The sequence below is a fragment of the Pieris rapae genome, chromosome 12 (assembly GCF_905147795.1).
Source record: "Pieris rapae chromosome 12, ilPieRapa1.1, whole genome shotgun sequence".
In the NCBI taxonomy this organism is placed as follows: domain Eukaryota; kingdom Metazoa; phylum Arthropoda; class Insecta; order Lepidoptera; family Pieridae; genus Pieris; species Pieris rapae.
In genome coordinates, this window is record NC_059520.1 from 7,790,173 (window position 1) to 7,813,234 (window position 23,062).

At 34.6% G+C, this 23,062-nt stretch overlaps 1 protein-coding gene across 3 annotated transcripts in view; it reads left to right on the forward strand.

Moving 5' to 3' along the window:
* The window catches only part of LOC110999974 (myosin-VIIa), a 35,943-nt gene extending 20,987 nt beyond the window's left edge, over positions 1-14,956 (forward strand). For all 3 annotated transcript variants that reach the window (XM_022269279.2, XM_022269280.2, XM_045630344.1), the window contains 11 exons: positions 991-1,275; positions 1,442-3,037; positions 3,124-3,351; positions 7,342-7,581; positions 7,719-7,883; positions 8,009-8,293; positions 8,397-10,865; positions 11,161-11,360; positions 11,972-12,107; positions 12,489-12,620; positions 13,302-14,956. In XM_022269279.2, coding sequence (XP_022124971.2) covers positions 991-1,275; positions 1,442-3,037; positions 3,124-3,351; positions 7,342-7,581; positions 7,719-7,883; positions 8,009-8,293; positions 8,397-10,865; positions 11,161-11,360; positions 11,972-12,107; positions 12,489-12,620; positions 13,302-13,508 — 5,943 coding nt within the window. In that variant the 3' untranslated portion in view covers positions 13,509-14,956. The remainder of the gene's footprint in view (positions 1-990; positions 1,276-1,441; positions 3,038-3,123; positions 3,352-7,341; positions 7,582-7,718; positions 7,884-8,008; positions 8,294-8,396; positions 10,866-11,160; positions 11,361-11,971; positions 12,108-12,488; positions 12,621-13,301) is intronic.
* The last annotated feature ends 8,106 nt before the right edge of the window (positions 14,957-23,062 follow it).

Consider the following 23,062-nt stretch of genomic DNA (forward strand, 5'->3'; position numbering starts at 1 on the left):
GACAATATTACCGTTTTTGGAACTAAAATCATTTCAACGCCCTGAAGATTACACATTAATAAAATAACTGTCAAAACATTCGTAAAATATGAAAATAAAAAAATAATTTTAACGCTCATAAATAGCAGAAGAGTCAAGGTTGGTTGCTTGTAACTTGAAAAAATATATATTCAAAAGTTAGTAACGCTTACAACTATAGCAATAAATTATATTTTTATTTTACCTTGAGGTTTTTTTTTACTTATCACATTATTAATATATAACTGTAAAATCCCTTGACCCGTATGTGGCCCTATTCAAACATAACCGGTAAAGAGGTTAAGGTTGTAGACTCGATCCCAGCCTATGCATCAACGGATTATCTGTCTATGTGCGCATTTACCATTCCCTCGAACGGTTAAGTAAAACATCGTGTTAGACCCAGTTGTCTGTCTGTCACAGGGACCAGGTACCAAGTACAAGGTACACTGTCCAGTTCTCATCTTCCGTTCTACGCCCTTGATTAGAGAACTGACAGTTAATATAAAATTAGAAGCATTTAAAGTGTATTTCTCTTTTTGACGTTCATAAGTGTACATTGTGTTACCTATATGAATAGTTATATTTTTTTTTACTTTTTAGTAATTTTTAATTGGTTTAATTATTACTGTAAATACCGTATTTGTTTAATTGTTTATTAATAAGTTTTCTATGGAATTGTTATTAAATTACTCTAAGAATAGAAAATACAGAAAGAAAATTGATTATGGCTTAAATAAAATAGTAATTGTAAAAAAACAAAAACAAAACTATTTTGTTAGTTATGGAAGAGCTGGGAACCCTAATACAGGTTTCTTAAAAGGGTTCCCAATTCTTATATGATAAAACTATGTCTATAATAATAAACACATTCAAAAACATAAATGTTTCCAGAAGTTTAAATCGACCAACGTTACAAAAACTCACACTGTAATTCCATGCGAATAATTAATCGCTTTGATATTATTTCAGATTTTAGAAGCAAATCCCATTCTTGAAGCATTTGGAAATGCAAAGACCGTTCGAAATGATAATTCATCCCGCTTCGGTAAATATATCGACATACATTTCAACAGTAATGGGGTTATTGAAGGTGCCAAGATAGAACAGTATTTATTAGAAAAATCAAGAATAGTATTCCAAGGCCCCGAAGAGAGAAATTATCACGTTTTCTACTGTCTTCTAGCGGGGTTGTCTAAAGAAGAAAAGAAGAAATTGGAATTGGGTGATGCGTCGGAGTATAGATATCTATCTGCTGTAAGTGTGCTTTTATTCTGAGTAGGTTTCAGTGATGGTTTCCAAAGTAATATGAAGTTTTTTTTTCGGAAATTTTCTAGTCATTTTTTATATTAAGCGTAACCTTCAGTAATAGTATTTTCTATAGATCATCTTCTACTAGTTTAATTACTGTTTTATTTTTCAGGGAGGAAATTTCAGTTGCGAGGGAAGGGATGATGCAGCTGAATTTGGAGACATTCGATCTGCTATGAAAGTGTTACTGTTCACAGAATCTGAAATATGGGAAATATTAAAACTATTAGCTGCTGTTTTACATTGTGGTAATATTAAATATGAAGCCACTGTTGTAGACAACTTGGATGCGACGGAAATAATAGAACAATTAAATGTAAAACGCGTCGCAAACTTATTAGGTGTACCAGTATCTTCCCTCATCAAAGCGCTAACAAGAAAGACTTTATTTGCTCACGGCGAAACTGTAGTATCCACTCTCAGCAGGGAACAGTCAGTAGATATAAGAGATGCATTCGTCAAAGGAATTTACGGTCGCCTATTCGTAACGATAGTTAAGAAAATTAACGCAGCTATATATAAACCCAAAGCAACAACACGTACTGCAATAGGCGTGCTTGATATATTTGGTTTTGAAAACTTCGACCATAATAGCTTCGAGCAGTTCTGTATAAACTTCGCGAATGAGAACCTTCAGCAGTTCTTTGTAAGGCATATCTTTAAATTGGAACAGGAAGAGTATAATCACGAAGGGATCAATTGGCAGCACATAGAGTTTGTTGATAATCAGGATGCGCTGGACTTGATTGCTTTGAAACAACTGAATATTATGGCTTTGATCGACGAGGAGTCCAAGTTTCCCAAAGGCACTGATCAAACCATGTTGGCGAAGTTGCACAAGACTCACGGTCTGCACCGGAACTACCTTAAACCAAAGTCGGATATTAACACTAGTTTTGGACTCAACCATTTCGCTGGCGTAGTCTTCTATGACACGCGAGGATTTCTAGAGAAAAACAGAGATACATTTAGCGCGGATCTCCTACAATTAATCCATATTTCCACCAACAAATTTCTTCAACAAATTTTTGAAAACGATATCGTGATGGGTTCCGAAACGAGGAAACGCACGCCGACCTTGTCCACTCAATTCAAGAAGTCACTAGATCTATTGATGAGAACTTTGGGGACGTGCCAGCCATTTTTTATCCGATGTATAAAACCAAATGAGTTCAAAAAACCAATGCTGTTTGACCGTGGCCTGTGTTGTCGGCAGCTACGTTATTCAGGCATGATGGAAACTATCAGGATCCGAAGAGCCGGCTACCCAATTCGGCACAGTTTCAAAGAGTTCGTGGAACGATACCGGTTCCTCATTTCAGGAGTACCACCGGCTCATAAAACTGACTGTAGGGCTGCTACTTCCAAAATTTGTGCAACTGTTTTGGGAAAATCGGACTATCAGCTAGGTCATACCAAAGTTTTTCTGAAGGATGCTCACGATTTATTCCTTGAACAGGAGCGAGATAGAGTGCTTACAAGGAAGATATTAATATTGCAAAGGTCCATTCGTGGTTGGGTATATCGGAGGCGATTCTTGAAGATGAGGGCAGCGGCCATTTTGATTCAGCGTCATTGGCGTGGCAAGTTACAGAGAATTCGCTATAACAAGATGAAAGTGGGATACGCGAGGCTTCAGGCTTTGATTCGGGCAAGAGTATTGGCTCATCGATTCCGACACTTGCGAGGACATATAGTATCATTACAGGTAACTCTCAACACTCTTTATTAAAGTCAAAGACATATAAATATATTAATATCAACAGATATATTAATAATTATGAATATTTTAAGGCTGCGGCGCGCGGTTATCTCGTCCGTCGATCGTACGGACACAAAATGTGGGCCATAGTCAAAATACAAAGCCATGTCCGGCGTTTGATCGCTATGCGTCGTTACCGGCGGTTGAAGCAAGAAACTATAGCTCATAATGAAGCCCTGCGCTTGCGCAGACAGGAGGAGCAAAGGCTTCAGCACCAGGGAAACACGCGGGCTAAGGAGATCGCCGAGCAGAACTATAGGGTAAGTAATAAGTACCTACAGTCTAAAATCTATATAATGACATCCAAGTTAATGTGAAAATTTTGACCTTACAAAGAGTAGTCGTGAAATGGAAAGAAGAAAAATCTGTATTAGAAAAAGAAAAAGTTTATTTCAGACCAGTGTTAGTACTTGCATAAAACCCGATTCTTAGGGCCTGTTTCACAATGTATGGATAAAGTGTCAAATAGCTATGCAACACATAAATTATTCAAAAGATAAAAGTTCTGAATAAGATACTTGGCATTTCATGACAAATAGCGCTATCTGACAGTCGTGAAACGCAAAAATACTGTTTATCCTACAAATAAGTAACAAATAGCTTATTTGGAACTTATCCGGACATTGTGAAACAGGCCCTAAGTCTGTTATTTTCGCCTGATGTCTTTGTGTCTTGTGTTTTATCTTGCCATATTGAAGCATCTTCGTGATAAATCAAACTGTGTAAACAAAAGAACAGATTTCTTAGAAAGTTCGGTGCGTATGATAATGGTGTAAAGCTATGTAGAGTGTGTCATTTGTAAGACAAGCTAAACCAACCAAAGCTGCGTCATTTCGACGCTATAGAGGAGTTTTCGTTAAATCGAGCGAATCAAATCAAAAATTTTGTGCACAGCCGGGGATCGAACCTACGACCTCAGGTATGAGAGTCGCACGCTGAAGCCACTAGCCCAACACTACTCTCAAGTTGTTTTATGTTTTATAAATTATTAATTAGAGTCTAATAGAGATATACTTCAAATAAATAGTGTTATAAAAATAAGTCTTATTATCTTATTAATCAAAATGTGCTGATTCTAGATTATAATTATTTAATGGATTTATTGAAGCCTTAAGCTTCATTTACATCTTATCAAGTATGAGAGGAAAAACATGTTTGATGATAATCTTTGTTGACGCAACCCAAAGAGATATCTTTTAATTTATTTTATAATTTTTAAAAGCATGAAAGTTTTGCGCCAACCCTAATGAATCATGAACTAAGTGTCATGTCCAATTCCTAAGGGCTGGTAGCTGATAAAAGCTAGCTTCATTTACGACCTTTTTGTGAATATACACTCAAAACCGCATACGACAACACATACTGGTGATATTGCCCAAAATCAAAGGTCCCGGCTGAATTCTATGGATGTCGTTATAGCAGATTTTGAGTGTATTGACTATATTTTAATTATTGACTATATATAGTAAAGGAAACAAATGATTAAATTTATGAACAGATTAATACTCAGAAATATTTAATTTATTGTTTGAAATAGAATTATTGTTACATTATTACATTTAGACGAACATGTATATAGATAAAACAAACTACATATAAACAGTAGTTTTTATAAATCAATGTTTCATATAATAACTATACCTGAACACGCGTAATTTAGTTGTGATATCAATATCTGATTAGTTAGATAATGCATTAATTAGTAATCATGCATGCGTTTCGCTATATAGCTCTTTCCTTTTTTTACTTTGTCCTATTTATTTCAAACGCCGATATCAATATCTGCCACCTTCTAGTAGCTTCGAGCTTTGCTAAGCTTCAAAAATATCGTATATTACACGCGCGTAATTTTTTAGAGTAATATTCCTAAAATTTCTCATGTCTATTTCAGCTATCAGTAAATGTATTAAAAAAAATTTCGGAGGTTTGCGTTCCGATTTGACACATTATTTAATGCAAGATTATTTCTTTACGTCCTAGGCGTAAATGAATCACCTCGAAAATGGGTTTATTTAGTAATTTCAGATAATTATTTTTATATTAATTTACCATGTGCCAAATATTTATTTAATTATAGCGAGAAATCAACTTCAAAGTAGATCCGAACATTTTACCTCAATAACCAATATTTAAATCTAATCTATAGAAATAAAAGTGAATCGCAAAATAGATTGCTAAGCGAATACGGCTGGGTCAATTCGAATAATTTCTTCCATGAGCTTGAAAAACCTAAAAAAAAAAATTCGGGAAATGTGAATCTGTATGGGATAGCAAAGCAAATGTTTTATTTGTTGGTATGTAGCTACTAAAAAGGTAGGCCGAGTAAAAACATAAAAATTAATATGAAGTTCGCGAGAGCTTAAAAGGAATAAATTACTCCAAATTCATTTATTTATTTAAGTCAAAAAGAATAACGTTATGGATACAAAAATTCCAATTCCAGTTATGAAGCACTCGAAATTGAGATTATCTAGATTGTTCTGATAGATATTATCAACCAAATTAATAGTTGATAATGAAAAATTTGATTCTAATATTGTCAAGTCAGTAGAAATTATATTAAGCGGTAGCAATGTGTTGTTTCAATTATTTTAAAATTAAATTACAATGATAGTGCGGTGCCTTTTAGATTTCTGGACGGTATGCAGTTTTAATATACACATTTTAGTAAATTTATATAAAAAATCCTTTTATATAAAGCATAGCATAAAGGGAGCATAAAGAAAAGACAGTTTAAATACTCAAATATTATCATTGAACATTATTATGACGCGTTTCGATTAGTAAATTTAAAATAAATGCAATATTTTATCAATAGTTTTGCTTTCATGTTGATGAATTCGTCTATGATTTGTCATACCAAATAAATTCAGGTGAGCCTCCTGCCCGTTTGCCCCCTGTTCTTTAAAAAAAATACACAGAAAGTATTGCAAGATATAAAATGCAGTGGTGGAGTTCAGCGGGTGACTGACCCTGAGGTCGTAGTTTCGATCCCCGACTGTGCACCAATGGACTTACTATGTACGCATTTAACATTTGCTCGAATTCCGACAAAAAAGACAAAGGCTAAATAATATTTGCTATTTTTTAAACTTAAGTACAACCAATATTATAGTTAAATATATATATTGTATTGCAAAACAAGCAATACTTAACTAGTTCAGGTTACGTATTAATTACTTAATTTATACGTGTTGCGCATGCGCATTGTTAAGTATTATAATCATATATGAGCGATACTTCATCACTTGATAAACCGATATTGATATTTGTTTTTAATTAATGCAAGTTTTATCTTCGCTTCGAGTATTGCCATCCTCTGACCATAATAATTGATACACTCGAAATTTATATTTTAAAATACATACAATATGTTATAAAATCCACTATAAATATAACGAATCCTTAAAAATATTATCTCTCTCATCTCTGTCTAACGACAAGGACATCGACAGAAATTTTAAAGAAAATCTAACAAAAAATGTAATGTAAAAGTAATCTCGACTCGTATCCCTAATTATACAATTACACCAGGCTTCGCTTGCATAACTAAACCTGTTGAATTGCAATGAAACCCTCAATTAAAATCAAGTTGGCAAGACGACCGATCGTCTATACAAAAATCATTAAAAATAATTAAATAATAATTTATCAAATCGGTTAAATGAGATTCGAGATTTTTGAAGTGGGTCAAAAATGTCGCGTATTCGGAATGGGAACAATTTTATTGCAAATCGTCCAAGCCATTTATGGATAGCCGAGAAGTGGGCAAGTATGATGCCAACACTTTCACTGTACATTACTTATAATTATTAGATTCAATAATAAATCTAATTGTACTTTCATCATTAAAATAATTTTCCCTCGTTCTTTGATTTTATAGAGTTATAGACAGAATAGATATTGCTGAAATATCTGTGTATTTGATGATTTGATTCTAATTATAATCTGTATTTAAATGGAATTTTCAATTAGCGTTAGTATGGTACCAATAAATATTATATTAAGAATGTTATTTAATGACTTTTACGTCGATTGGCCAGTTTTAACCGCGCTAATTCAGTCTTAGTATAATGTTATTACTCGGATGGCCGTACACACACCGTCGGTCACACACACCACACAAAACTATTTTTCAATACGAACTGATACTTAGAATTATCGTGCTTCAAATAAACGATTTTTTAATATATTAGTATAAATATATATTGGTTATATCCGATATCTTTATTTTCACATTACTGTTCTAGGAGCGTATGTACGAACTGGAACGGCGTGACGCGGAACTAGCCCTTGAAGAAAAACGCCAACTGGAAGCGAAAAGGACGCTACTGCAAGAAGCAGCTCGTAAACAAGACGAGCCAGTCGATGATAGTAAACTGGTGGAAGCTATGTTTGACTTCCTTCCAGATTCTAGCAGTGAAGCACCTGCGCCCAAAGATACTTGTGCATTTAGCGATTTGCCCCAACAAAGGGCTGATCAACAAGAGGTAAGTACCGGCTACGCTCTACCATTAGTTATAACTCTTTTTCTCAGTGTTATAACAAATATATTCATAAATATACAATTATTAAAGAAGTCGCTCATCAAATCAAGTAACAAATTAGAATTCAAATGTATTTTTAGATGGTGACCCCAATGCAGACAACGTCAGAAGATGAAGAAGATTTATCCGAGTTCAAGTTCCAAAAGTTCGCAGCCACTTACTTCCAGGGCAACGTCACACATCAGTACTCGCGAAAGCCATTAAAACATCCTTTGTTACCGCTACACACACAGGGCGATCAATTGGTAAGTACTGATAACGAAACATTCTTAATTGTTTTTTGATGGATGTTCACTGATACGATTTTAAAATCTGATTATCCTAATGGTTTTTTTAAGTAGTCACACGATAACGATCTGTGTTATTTTAGGCCGCTCAAGCGCTATGGATAACAATATTGCGATTTACTGGAGATCTACCGGAACCGAGATATCATACAATGGATAGAGATAACACTTCAGTCATGTCAAAGGTTACGGCGACTCTTGGAAGGAACTTCATTAGGTCCAAGGAGTTTCAAGAGGCACAAATGATGGGTGTAGATCCTGATGCATATTTGAACAAACAGAAGCCAAGGTCGATAAGACACAAACTTGTGTCATTGACATTGAAAAGGAAGAACAAGCTTGGAGAGGATGTTAGAAGGAAACTACAGGTATGCGTTCAACGAAATATCTAAAGATAAAATAGTTTTTAATTTAAAATAGTCGTTGGGGTGGTAGAAGTGTAATCCTGATTCATAATATTTTTTTTTTCAGGATGAAGAATATACAGCGGATAGCTATCAATCGTGGTTGGAATCGCGTCCAACATCAAATTTGGAAAAACTTCACTTTATAATTGGACATGGGATACTGCGTGCAGAACTTAGAGATGAAATTTACTGTCAGATTTGTAAACAGCTGACTAACAACCCGTCAAAGTCTTCACATGCCCGCGGTTGGATTTTACTGTCTTTGTGTGTCGGTTGCTTCGCTCCAAGTGAGAAATTTGTTAATTATCTTAGAGCGTTCATCAGGGAGGGGCCACCTGGCTATGCACCTTATTGCGAGGACCGTTTGAAGAGAACCTTCAACAATGGAACCAGAAATCAACCACCTTCCTGGTTGGAGCTGCAGGCTACAAAGTCTAAAAAACCTATAATGTTGCCTATAACTTTCATGGACGGTAACACGAAAACACTATTAGCAGATTCAGCTACAACTGCAAGAGAATTATGCAACCAATTATCAGACAAGATTGGTTTGCGTGATCAGTTTGGTTTTTCCTTATACATTGCGTTGTTTGATAAAGTCAGTTCACTTGGTAGTGGTGGTGATCACGTAATGGATGCTATTTCTCAATGTGAACAATATGCAAAAGAACAAGGAGCGCAAGAAAGAAACGCTCCATGGAGGTTGTTCTTCAGAAAAGAAATATTTGCCCCGTGGCATGACCCTACCGAGGACCAAGTAGCGACCAACCTTATTTATCAGCAGGTTGTACGCGGTGTCAAATTCGGCGAGTATAGGTGTGATAAGGAAGAAGATTTAGCGATGATTGCCGCTCAGCAATATTACATTGAATACGCTCAAGACATGAACAATGAGCGATTATATACATTATTGCCAAATTATATACCAGATTATTGCTTGACAGGCGTTGATAAAGCTGTTGATCGATGGGGCGCTCTCGTGGTGCAAGCGTACAAAAAGAGTTATTATGTTAAAGAAAAAGTTCCTGCATATAGAGTTAAAGAAGACGTTGTGAGTTATGCTAAGTTCAAATGGCCCCTATTGTTCTCTAGATTTTATGAGGCGTATAGGAATTCCGGTCCCAACTTACCCAAAAACGATGTCATTATCGCTGTGAACTGGACTGGGGTGTATGTGGTCGATGATCAAGAACAAGTGCTACTCGAGTTATCGTTCCCTGAAATTACAACAGTTTCCAGTCAAAAAACTAACAAAGTGTTCACGCAAACTTTCAGTTTGGCCACAGTGCGCGGTGAAGAATTTACTTTCCAAAGCCCTAATGCTGAGGACATTAGAGATCTAGTCGTTTACTTCTTGGAAGGTTTAAAAAAGAGGTCGAAATTCGTCATCGCATTACAAGACTACAAGGCACCGGGTGAAGGGTCCAGCTTCTTGACTTTCCAAAAAGGGGATCTTATTGTATTAGAAGAAGACAGCACAGGGGAATCTGTACTGAACAACGGCTGGTGTATCGGTCGTTGTGAAAGATCTATGGAGAGAGGAGATTTTCCAGCTGAAACAGTTTATGTATTACCAGCGTTAACAAAGCCACCTGCGGATATTTTATCACTATTTTGTCAGGAAGGTGCCCAGCACGGTCGAAAAGCCCCTACTAGTACGTTCAATGGCACAGACCCTAGAGACAAACCGCACACACTTTTAGAGTACGCGTTAGATCACTTCAGGCTACCCCCTAAAAGAACAGCTTCCAAGACCTTGACACTTTCCTCGGCTAAAAGAGGGGGTGCTGAAGAATTGTGGCGCCATTTTAGGGAACCTATAAAACAACCATTGCTGAAGAAGTTGCAAGCCAAAGAAGAGTTAGCTGAAGAGGCGTGTTTCGCCTTCACTGCCATATTGAAATACATGGGAGATTTACCTTCAAAGCGTCCTAGGATTGGTAATGAATACACAGACCATATCTTTGATGGGCCGCTGAAGCACGAAATTCTTCGAGATGAAATATACTGCCAAGTAATGAAGCAACTGACTGATAATAGAAATAGAATGTCGGAAGAGAGAGGATGGGAGTTAATGTGGCTTGCGACAGGTCTATTCGCGTGCAGTCAAGGCCTTCTCAGAGAGTTAACATTATTCCTTAGGACTAGAAGATATCCAATTGCTCAAGATTCACTCCAAAGACTTCAAAAGACCTTAAGAAACGGCCAGAGAAAGTACCCGCCTCATCAAGTGGAAGTAGAAGCCATACAGCATAAGACCACTCAAATATTCCACAAAGTATACTTCCCCGACGACACGGATGAGGCATTCGAAGTAGATTCGTCTACTAGAGCGAAAGACTTCTGTCAAAATATCGCGCAAAGATTGAATCTCAGGTCTAGTGAAGGTTTTAGTTTATTCGTTAAGATAGCTGATAAGGTTATATCCGTTCCTGAAGGCGACTTTTTCTTCGATTTTGTAAGACATTTGACTGATTGGATCAAGAAGGCGAGACCGACGCGAGACGGCATCACACCTCAATTTACATATCAGGTAAAATTTGTGACGATATTTTTAATTTGAGCACACCCCGCATACACACACACACACTTTATACATACTCATATACTACCTCACTTAGATATTACGTATTAATATTTTTTATTCATTTTTTATTTTCGTAAATCTTTAAAACTTTTTATAAGTATATATTATTCCAACATTGGCTACATCTATAGTATTTTTTGTTTTCTTAGATATAATTTATGTTAGCTGTAAGATTATGAAATAAGCAAATATATTTCGTTTATTATAAACGTCAATTTCACCTGCATGCCCTTATTTCCAGGTGTTCTTTATGAAGAAGCTATGGACGAACACGGTCCCGGGCAAGGACCGAGCCGCAGACGTGATCTTCCATTTCCACCAGGAGTTGCCGAAGCTGCTTCGAGGGTATCACCGTTGTGGGCGGGAGGAGGCTGCTCGCTTGGCTTCTTTGGCTTACCGAGCCCGATTCGGTGATAACAAGCAAGAGTTACAAGCGATACCGTAAGAACACCATTTCTACTATGTTTCCTAAACTAAATTTCCAAAGATAAAATTAGGGGTAATGTGACGCGAAAAACTACCTTGACATATTGAAAATTGTTATCGGAAACGAGAATGTTAAATTACAATTCCTGAGTGTGGTAATACTAAATTCATTTAGGCTTCAAGTGTGCGATGATCACTTTTTTGCGCTTTTAACATCTTTTCAATGCTGAATTTCTTTTTTAGCAACTTATAAGTAATTGTCGCCATCAGAGAGTTTGGGCATAAAAACGTGTACTTACCTACGTTACCATGGCTACGACCCATTTTTTAGTGTAACCATGGGAGCAAACGTAATATAGTATATTTAGGGCCTGTTTCACAATGTATAGATAAAGTAACAAATAGCTATGCAATACATAAATTATTCGAAAGATAAAAGTTCCGAATAAGATACTTCGCGTTTCATGACACAAATACTGTTTATCCTACCAATAAGTAATAAATAGCTTATTTGGAACTTATCCGGACATTGTGAAACAGACCCTTAGTCTGTTATTTATTAACAACGCCGTGATTTCTTTGTTACCTTTATGCATCAATCATAAAGTATTTTTCTATTTTTACAGACAAATGCTCCGTGAACTAGTCCCAGCCGACCTCATAAAATTACAAAGTTCCGCCGATTGGAAACGTGCTATCGTGGCGTCATACAATCAGGATGCTGGAATGACCCCTGAAGATGCGAAGATTACCTTCCTGAAGGTTAGCGTTGTTTTTTTTAATATGTCTACCAAACTTATCGCAAACTCTTTAATTGTTTTTATTCGATTTTTAATTCATATACATAAATATTTTCCTACTATATAAAAAAAACATATTTACTTATTTTTATCCATGTACACGTCGTTGCTAAAATACAGTACATTTAAATCGTATTAATAAAGCATATTTATGTAATTAGATTTTACAACATATTTTACAAAAGTGTGTTTACTTGGCGTTTAAACTAAACGGGTTTTTGCAAAATATTTATTAATTCTTAAAATATTAGGAGGATGAGGCTACCAAACAAACAAAATTTAAAAGAAATTGGACTAAACTTACCGAAATAAAAACTGTAATTCGTTTGTCTGTCCCTTTCAGGTTATTTACCGGTGGCCAACATTTGGATCAGCATTTTTCGAAGTGAAGCAAACAACGGAGCCAAATTATCCTGAATTATTGCTGATCGCCATTAACAAACATGGCGTGAGTTTGATTCACCCACAGACCAAGGTAAAATAAAAGTATTAAAAAAATAATAATATTGTCATCAGTAACTGTCAATTTAAACTTGCTATAATTATTTTATTTTTGGTATATTCATGTCATTTGTAAAGAGATAGACATAATATTTTAAATCAGCTCTCCAATTCAACTGTCAGTTATCTTTTTAAAATAATGGTTATAATAAATTATAAATAATATCTATAGGATATATTATATTGTATCTATACTAAACTTTGGAATAGGTATTTTTAACTTAATAAGATTCACATTGAAATGCATTGTTTGCATTAAGCATCTTTTGACAGTTTGTCAAAAGACGCATCGCACGTCTTTTGACAAACTGTCAAAAGACGTGCGATGCGTCATAATATGTCTGCATAGTCTTATTCAAATATTATATTTCAAAATACGGCTAAATATGTTGTCACATTATCTATACAACAACATTCAGAACACAACCGCCGTAAATTTATACATAAGGCGATCAAGATGCCTTAACAGCGAGCACATACAGTAGATATGTAGAAAGTCAACAACTAAATTTGTCGACACGAACTGTCATTTTCATATAAATTCCTTTTTTTACTTTCAACATACATTACTGTAAAAGGCATCTTGACTACGCTCCAATGTATGTTAAGCTATCATAAACGTATTATTTATTAATAAAACAAATTCATTTCACAGGAAATTTTAATCACACATCCATTCACAAGGATATCGAACTGGTCTTCCGGCAACACGTACTTCCACATGACGATTGGAAACCTTGTTCGAGGATCGAAACTCCTCTGCGAAACTTCATTGGGCTATAAAATGGACGATTTGCTCACGTCCTACATATCTTTAATGCTCACTAATATGAACAAGCAAAGATCGATGCGTGTTAAATAGATATTTGGAAATAAATAACATCGTAACCATGGTAACAAGGCAATTAATGTGCGTGGAAGTTTCGTTCGTAGATTATCTTTTTCATATAGCTTGTTTGTTAAGCGTTTAGGGAAAATACTCCGTCAAAATTAGCTTTAATTCGAAAAAAAATATTTATGTTCGAATAGTTTTGGTATTTAATTTAAAATGGAAAAATAATGTTTTTGGCGATTTGCGATGTCTAAATATTTTATCACGTTTAATTTTAATACTATTGTTGGCATCATTTCTTTCCGGTTAAAACTACTGAAATTAACGTTTGCTTACTAGTCGTGTAAGATCAAGCAATTGGTGCTCTATTTTTCTAATGTTTAGAGCTATTAAACAAAATTGCTTACAAACTCCGTCCTGTTGATGGGATCAATATTATACAAGTGTTTAATAAAAGCCCCGAAATGTTTCATCATGATTAAAACTGTCAGCTGTCATAAAATGTCATCTGTCATATTGCTTATAAAAAGTAAAAACAAAAAAAATGGCGGGAAGGTTGGCGAAGAAATCGTTTGTCTATTTATGGAAACTAAGTGATAGTAAATAAAAAGAGAAACAAAGCGTTGGTCATAAAACGCTTGTCGCAAGATGAACAATATCAATAAACTTTAGTCTATGATTTTAGTCTTCAATGAAAAGGTTTTTTTCGAGTATAGCTCTTTGTAATACTTTTTTATCTTTCTATTAATACATTTTCATCTATCCTGATCGATTTAGTAACACAGACTCCATATGAAGAGTATGATAAAAAATGACTATATTTAAAAACTTCATCTTTTCATGAATAGTTAAAAACCCGGTCCTTTTCAAATGTATTTCCAAGCAATCAATTCTTACCCTTGTGTGACTCTTTTTGAAGACGAGGTTTTTCTTGACTTAATTTTAAACTTTTGGGGTTTTTGTTATAAAATATATACGAATATTATACTATAGAATTACATAACCAGTAATTAAGTACAATTTAATCGTTGCTAATTAATATTTTAATATACATAGTTAATCACTAAATTTAATATAGATTAAATAATCAGCAATTTATATTTTTATATAAGTTTATGAGATCTGTTAAATGTATTTATTCATAGATTATAGTGGGTAAGGTTGTATGTTATGTGCCTAAATCGACAATAGAGAAATATTGTAAGCTCTGTCAAAATATTCGCTTACGCAAATAATCAATAAATTATAAGACAATGAGAAATTTTTCAAATTGCGCGCCGATTAAACTTAAGAAGCTTGCTCGTTTTTTCAAAGCAAAAGATATTCCTATAATTAGAAGCTTACATCATTTTGTACTGGGTAAACGTATGTTATGTATTATGTTATATAAGCTGTATGTAATGCCATGAGTTCGAACTATTGTACGTGTTTTCGCTTTAATAAAGTCGCCTTTGTGAATGGTTGTTATCGAGTCACAATTATATTGTTTTATTTATGCATCAAACACGTGGCGGTGGTAGGTAATAGACCTATAGAGCTTTTTACAATAAAAACACTATCAGACAGATAGATTTAACCTTTTTAAACATATTCCTAATAACATTTAACGTAAATAAATATGATTTAATCACAATTTATTATTAAGGTTAAACTTTCCAATATAGACCATCGATTTGAGCTTTTTTTTGGAGGGGGGAGAGAAGGCATAGTTTAAAAAAGCACTAACGTAACAAAACAATTACAGAGAATACACGACATACAAAAACAATATAAGCACCTGCATCAATGACAAGTATGCTCAATAATTTAGGGGAAACACATCAATGACAAAAGAGAAAATATACAATATAAAAATTAATGTTAATAAACTAGATAAGAAATACATGCAATTTAAAAATTAAATATGTATATTAATACGTTGCAAATTTGGCTGCAGCATCTTACGCCTACATGGAGACTGTCATCAAATCAATCTAGCTCGCATGTTCTCATAGAGTAGTTTACTGCAGATGCTGTTTAAAGAGCATAACACCCGACATTGGGCCTCCATCTTTAAGAGAAAATTCACTTGACCTAAAGCATTTCTTAAATCTACTAAACTATTTAAAATTTAGTAAATGAAGATAATTCAATTAGGCGGCGTATATCGCGGAGTGATTGCATTTTTCTTACATAACAGGAAACTTCTTACTTTTTATCTATACCTATGTAAGAACTCTATTGTGTTACATAACGTAACGACGCACTAGTAGAATCATCGAGCACATACAGTAGATAGATTTTACAGTGTTCTTAATATACATACAGTGTTGCAAATACATAGTTTAATCCGAACCCTACACTCTCTTCATTACAAGGAATATTCCCCAGGTCGTTTTACGAGATTGTGATTATTTACGTAGAAGACATTTTTATTAAACAAATATTAATTTACTAGCTAACTTCGTTTCGCCTAAATGTTATAAATTTGCATTTGTAACTTTTTAGTAGCTACACATGTAACATTTTGCATTGCTACCCCATAGAGATTGTTTCCACAATTGAAACGTGATTTTCGAGTAATTTATCTGTACAAAAATCTTAGAAGTTCAATGAATAAATATAAAACAAACTCGAATTGGTCCTAATATTTAGCAATTTTTTATATTGAACATTGAGTCTTTATACAAAGTTACTCCCTAGGATATGATAAAATGAATCAACATTTGTTTCTGTGTCTGAAATAATTCCAGAGGTGATGATTAAATAAATAATTTTATTAACAACACAATTTACACTCACATACTGGATTTCATATTAGCATGATACTGAAATTTAAAAGAACTATCGTTTCGCAGTAACCTGATCAAACTCATGTGTTATCCTTATGTACAACTTAGCTTCTTTTTCAAACGTTTGAATTATAAATAAATATAAAATATTTACTTCACTTGTGCCGTAATTTGAAGCGCAATTAAAGTAAAAGCGGGCCAGTACAAAAACTGTTAATTAGAACATAGAAAAAATATATATCCGCAATAAAATCGTGAGAGTCTCCCACGGCGGGTCTATTCTCGGTCGAGAATGATGTTCCATTGTACCAAGTAACAGGAAGTCATTTATCCGCCATCAAGAATATGACTGTTTAGAGCAATTTTGTGACCTAATCTGCGATTTCGGTTCACCGGCCGGTGTTGACTCTGGCAGATTAAAAATAATGACACACATTGCGCAGTTCTTTTGCGTTAATTTTACGTGAAGTTAAACCCAGGGTTTGGCTATATAAACTGCCCAAACAACATTAGATATTTGTTTTAATATATGCAACTATTAAATTCTGCATCGATGAAAGCTTGAGGTAATTGTGTTGAGTTTGTTCCGGTTTTAAACGCGTCATTTTCAGTGCCGGTACTCGCTCGGCACTGTCCGGAACTGCTGAAAGACCGCTTCAATACGAACGATCCTGATATATCTAGAGGGCCACCAGCTGATAAGCAATGGTCAGTAAAGCATTCGTCGCGGTCGCTCAGCTGATTATCTTCTCGTTTACCTAACACAGGTGAGCAGAGGCAATTGAATTCAAGGCAGTTTTTGCCCACCACTTTGTGTAACCAACTGCCCACTGAAGGATTTCCGGGCAATTCGACTTAGGGCCCTTCAAGAACAAACTAATTCTCAAAAAGACTGGCAACAAACGCGAGCCTTCCTACAATATGAGTGTCCATGAGCGATTGTATCCTACCCGTTTGCCCCTGTTATATAAAAAAGAATGCTTTAACTGTGCTAAGCAATCGGGACTAGCAAATTTTTGTGACTGTTTTTCCTTTGACCTAACAAGAGGGGCGACCTGAAACTTGAAAGCTCCAGTGGAATAACTCCTGCAGTTAAGTTCAATAGAGACTTTAAAATAATCTCTACTTGGTATCACAGTAAATAATTTATAATAAAACTTAACTGAACCAAATCAACCATTTTATTTGATAAATAATTTCGGTCCAATTTGAGTCAAGGTGTGACCTCATAAATTTTTAATACATCGTTATGACGTATTTCAGAGATGTAATGATTAACGTATGAAGGAGACGAATTAATCATGGTCGAGTTAAACGTGACATAAAAATAACTTCCTTAAGCAGAATATAAATGACCAATTAGCCATCATCATTTCTATAAATACACGTTTGTAAAACACAGTTTTGTATCATTATATTATGGACAATTCAAGTCAAGAAAAAAAAGTTATTTCGCTGGTATGTGATGGCACGGATATAAGTATATAAAATTTCGTAAAAAAAAATATATATATATCAATGTTCACTATTGATTCGAGATCTAAGGAGATAAAGTGCAACTGTTCATAGAGACACAGGTCCACTCGATCCCATAACTGTCAGAACACGATGGAACGGTGTCTCTAACTTGACCAGCAACAGCCCCCCCAGTGGCGCTGCAACCTTCTTAGATCTGGGCCTCAGATTTTTGGGTTTTAAGCGTGATGTCCTGAGGATGTTTTACCTTCGCCGTACAAGCAAAAAGTATTTAATGCTCGCATAGGCACCAATGGAGCATTAGTAGCGATCGAACCTACGACCTGAGGGATGAGTCAGACGCTGAAACCAGTAGGCCAACACCGTCAACAATGGGGTTCAAATGCCAAATCTTACTGATATATGAAAAAATCTCTATGGAATAGTTTTGGCTTCATTCGAGAAATGTACCCTAGGTATCATCACTTTGAATATGCCCAAAGTTTATCTTTATTTCGCAACTACCATTAAAAGTTTTGTTTTCCTAAACTTAAATTGCACGGTGAATAAACTCGCAGACCCCAAAGTTAAGACCTTGAAGTCAGCCAATCACCGCAGGCTTTTGCGTGTTCCAGTTCACATTGGCTGATTCAGACAACGCCCACCGGTGACTACCTATTTAAAACTAGAGAACTTGGGAAAGTATTTTATTTTAATCACGCAAAGAGCGGAGAATGTTCTACATTTAAGATACTTTTGAAGGAGTTTCGTTCGTGATCTTTGTTTCTCCTTATATGCTTTTACTTAGCCACCTTTATAAATCATACCAACTTGGAATATTTTGCTATGCTACCCCAGATATCGATCGGTTTTACGGAATGAAAACTTTTTAGGTTTTCCTGTGAAAAATTCTCTAAAACCTCAGAGTTCAAGTCATAAGTTTTTGATTAAAAAATTGGGATTGATCGTAGGAGGGTGAACATCTACAATGTTTCATACAAAATTAAAAAATTAGAGCTGGTCCACTCTTAACATTTAGGAGGATTAAAAACAAATGTTGCCCAATTCGCAGACCTAACCGCACACAAAATTTCACGAAAATCCTTGAATCCAAATGAATTTAATTTCAAACACCGTGACACAAGTATTTTAAATATAAGATTATTTTTAAATTTAGATATTTATTTACACTATCGTTTATCTAGCGATTGATTGAGATAGCAGGGGATTGTTTTAAACCCCTTGGGAGTTTGTTTTAAAAAAAAACTCGCGGTCTGTTGAAAAATAATAAATACAAGCTACATATAGGTACAAAAGTATCGTAAAAAAATTGCGCCATGTATATTATTATAATTTTGCAGTGACGAGGTCGCAAGACTGTTTTACTCAACTTTTTTCATTCAGATGAAAATCCTTTTTAGATATTTGATGACATTGTTAGCTTTCAAATTTCTTATTTAATTACATGTTGTTTGGATAATGGAGATCTCTGGTCCGTCACTCAGCTACGCATTGAATATTTTCAGAAGTATACCTACATTGAAGTAAACTCCTAATTGGGCTTGACACATTTCTGTGTGATCCTTCAGTAACGTTATTAAATACACTAGAATATAACCAGTAAAAACGAGTTACAAACTAAATAAACTACATATCAAATTAAAAATAATATTATGATTTGGTACAGTAAAAGCAAAACAAAAAGCAACGCGGTAAAATAATTCTTTCCCACGGCCAGAGATGACATGTTGGAAAGGCAGGCATAGATTATATTTCCCACACTCTGCATATCTTGCTACCATATATCAAGGTGTACTGTAAAAAAGCATAGACAATGATACAATTGTGCACAAAGCTTTCTCACAGTATCGCAGAATCATTACGATTAATTAACGGGGTAAATGACCAGTGACACCGAATTAGGTACAGTCGAGAAGTGTATGATGGCGTCAGATTTCTGAATTTTTTTCATGATTATTTTTCAATGTAATAGGCAATTATGTCATACGCGCAATTACTTAATGCAATCTTATGCTATAAATTAACTATTACTAATTCGGCCCCATATGGAGTAGATACTGTTCTCGCCTCTGGGCAAGACCAGTACCACCAGTTCGAATCGTCGACGACCCGTTTTCAAGCGGTTTGATCCCTTGGCGTTGCGTAGTGATGTGGGGGCACTCTGCATTTGCTACTGCATTTACCATGGAGAGCTTTCAGAGTTGTTCACCAGCAGCTGATTTTCATCATCGTACGTCGAGGCAGATACGAAATTCCACCTGAATCACCTCGACGTCTATCGTTCCGCAACTGAACGTTTTTAAGGGATCTTTTGCCGCGCACCACCACTATGTGGAACCAGCTGTCCACTATTTCTGAACCAATTCGATTTAGGGTCCTTAAAGTAAAGAGCGTACCAGTTCTTCATAGGCCAGCAACGCACTAGCGAGCCATGTGGCATTGAAAGTGTCCATAGGTGACTTTACATCAGGTGAGCCTCCTGCCCGTTGGCTCCCAGTATCTGATAAATTATTAGGTATTTCAATACGACGGTATCATTACCGTCGTGAAACCACAAAGAAATCTGAGATAACATTTACGTATTTTTTCAACAGTTATTGATTCAATCAAATATTACTATTATACGTAATATACAGTGTACGTGCTTGATATGTCGTCGGCCAGACGGTAAGGACCATATTTTTTATGGAATTGTGTAAGTATTATGTTTGTTATGGAAGACCTGGGAACCCTAACACAGGTATTTTTTTCAGGGTTCCCAAATCTTACACATTATTATGAATTGTGGTCAAATGAATAAACACATTTTAAATATTATATGGCCACAGTATCTGCGTTTTTATTCTATTTTAGAAAGCTTTGGCAAAAACATTGAATAAATCAACGCAACTGAACCGTGAAGACGCAACGAATTAATTATACACATATAGTTTTAAAAACGTCTGCAACGACATGTCCATTTAGGTATTTCTTAAAAATTATTGAATCACTCGTATAGATTATATTATTAAAAACTCATTTACAAATTAAAAAAAGCGGGGATTTAGTGACCGATATTTATTATGGAGACTTACGAAAACACGTGCGGATACAGATTAAACTGATTAAAACCAAATTGTTACGGCATAAGAAAATCCCGCATTGACAAACTTGGAATTTCTTAAATGACTGCTGTTAAAATACAAAAAGCAGGATGTCTTTGTTCTTAGAAAAACTAATATAAACGATATAATAATATCGTCATTATTTCATTTAGACGTCATGATAGGAAAATTAATGATGTCACGCCACGCTATCAACTTGTTTTCACACACCTTTTATTGTTTAATTTCTTCTATAATTTAAAGATTTTTGTATTTCGAATCTTTCGCAAAATAGAAACTGTTCCAAATCAACAGTTTTGTTTTTTTTTCTGTTGCGGAGTATACAAACCTTTTCGACAGTGCACAATTTGGGTTCGTAGCTTATCACCTTTATTCTATCACCCTATTCTTTATATGATAGAAAGAGACAAAAGACTTAGAATTTAGCCTCTTAACATGAAGTCTTTGAATTCTATTGATATATTTTTAAAGCAGAGTGTTTGTAATGTGAATAACGTCCTTTACAAAAACTAAAGTAAAGACATTTTATTTGATAGTTTTATAAGGACTCAAAATTGTCTGAATTAATATTTTATCATAATCAAATTTGAGTCATTATAAAGACAATTGACGATAAAACGAAACACAAAAAGTTAAGCGCAGAAGTTTCGAGATATGACAACAGTTATTGATTCAAAATTCAACTGCGTGGGAAATTTTGCTTTGAAATGTTATTTTTTGCTTGAAAATTAATTTCATAATTAGGTATTTTTAAGCAACCGGAACGTAATTCAAGACGATTTCAAAATTCAATTGCAGAAAATAATGTGAAGGTACTTTACAATGGTAACCATTGTGTCGTTTGGACACATATTTATAAAATATGGACTTAGAGTTTAGACCCTTTATATAATTATGTAGGGACTAAGAGTCATTTAAGGATTCAATTGTGAATGTTTTTAGAAATCGGACCATTTGCTTAGTGTATTCTTTACGTAATGTAAACCCATTATAATATAATATCTTAGTTTAATTTATTTATTTATTAACATTCGTTGTAGACATAATATCGACATAATTAAATGAACAGGAAAGCAACTGGTGGCCCTTTCGCTTTTGAGCAATGATCTCTTCCGGCAACGACTTTGAGAAAAAAAATTGGATAAGGTCAGCAAGAAGTGCAATAAGACATATAGTTATTATTGTCTTGTCTTCTGACGACTTTTTTGTCTTTTGGTTGAGTACAATTTTTTTGTACCGCTTTCTAAATATGCTCTTCGCCGTTGTAATAAGTGTTGCTTGCGTATACAACAACCCAACAAATCGGTTGGAAACCGCAGGGGGGCTTAGACTCACGAGCCAAAAACTACAGATTTACAGATATCTATGCAAAATACATCGTATAAAATTAATTACGAAAATACGTTTCTACGCTATTTGAAATCAATGAACAGGATGTGGAAATGCCATTTTCATTCATAATTTCTTATCTGTAATTGTATTTTACACGTTAATCACAATAATTGCTGTCGTCATGCGATTTGTGTCGTCAAGATAATCGTCACTGACAAGTTTTGTTATTGACTTAATTGGACATATTTTTATGAAGTCTGTTTACGAATGGAACATTGTCATCGTTTACCGAGCTTTCATAATATGTTTGACATGACTTAACTATTTTTGGGCACATATTTGACAGCTTTTTTTTCCGCTAAAAATATCAATAATTGAGAACTCGTTTAGTAATTTAAATATTAATTAATTTTCGTTTCGTGTTAATAAGGTTTATATATTTTATTAAACACGGTAAATGTTATATATATTCTCTATTTATATTTCTAAATCTCAGACAATGCCGTGATGATTATCAGAGGTCGTAGCCAGCAGCGCGGAACGCGATGGGGTAGTCTACATGTGAAGAATTCTCCAAGACGTTCCCACACTGATTCCTTCATTAACTCTGATTCATAATCTAATTACATGATTCTTGACCCTTGTTACATTAATATTTTATGTGTTTTTTACACCTGTGGGAAGTGATTTTGAATCTTGTTGTAGAAAGATCTTGTTTTGCAAAACAAAGACTCGCCGCACCAAATCAAACTAAACGCAAAAATCGTACTTTCTTCGCCCAACGCTTTTTCTCCTTCCAAGGCCCTTTCATTTTTAACAACTTCATAAAAAACCATAGAATTTCAAAAATGACATTACATACATTTACTGAAAATATTCTTATTGTACAAAAATAGTTCAA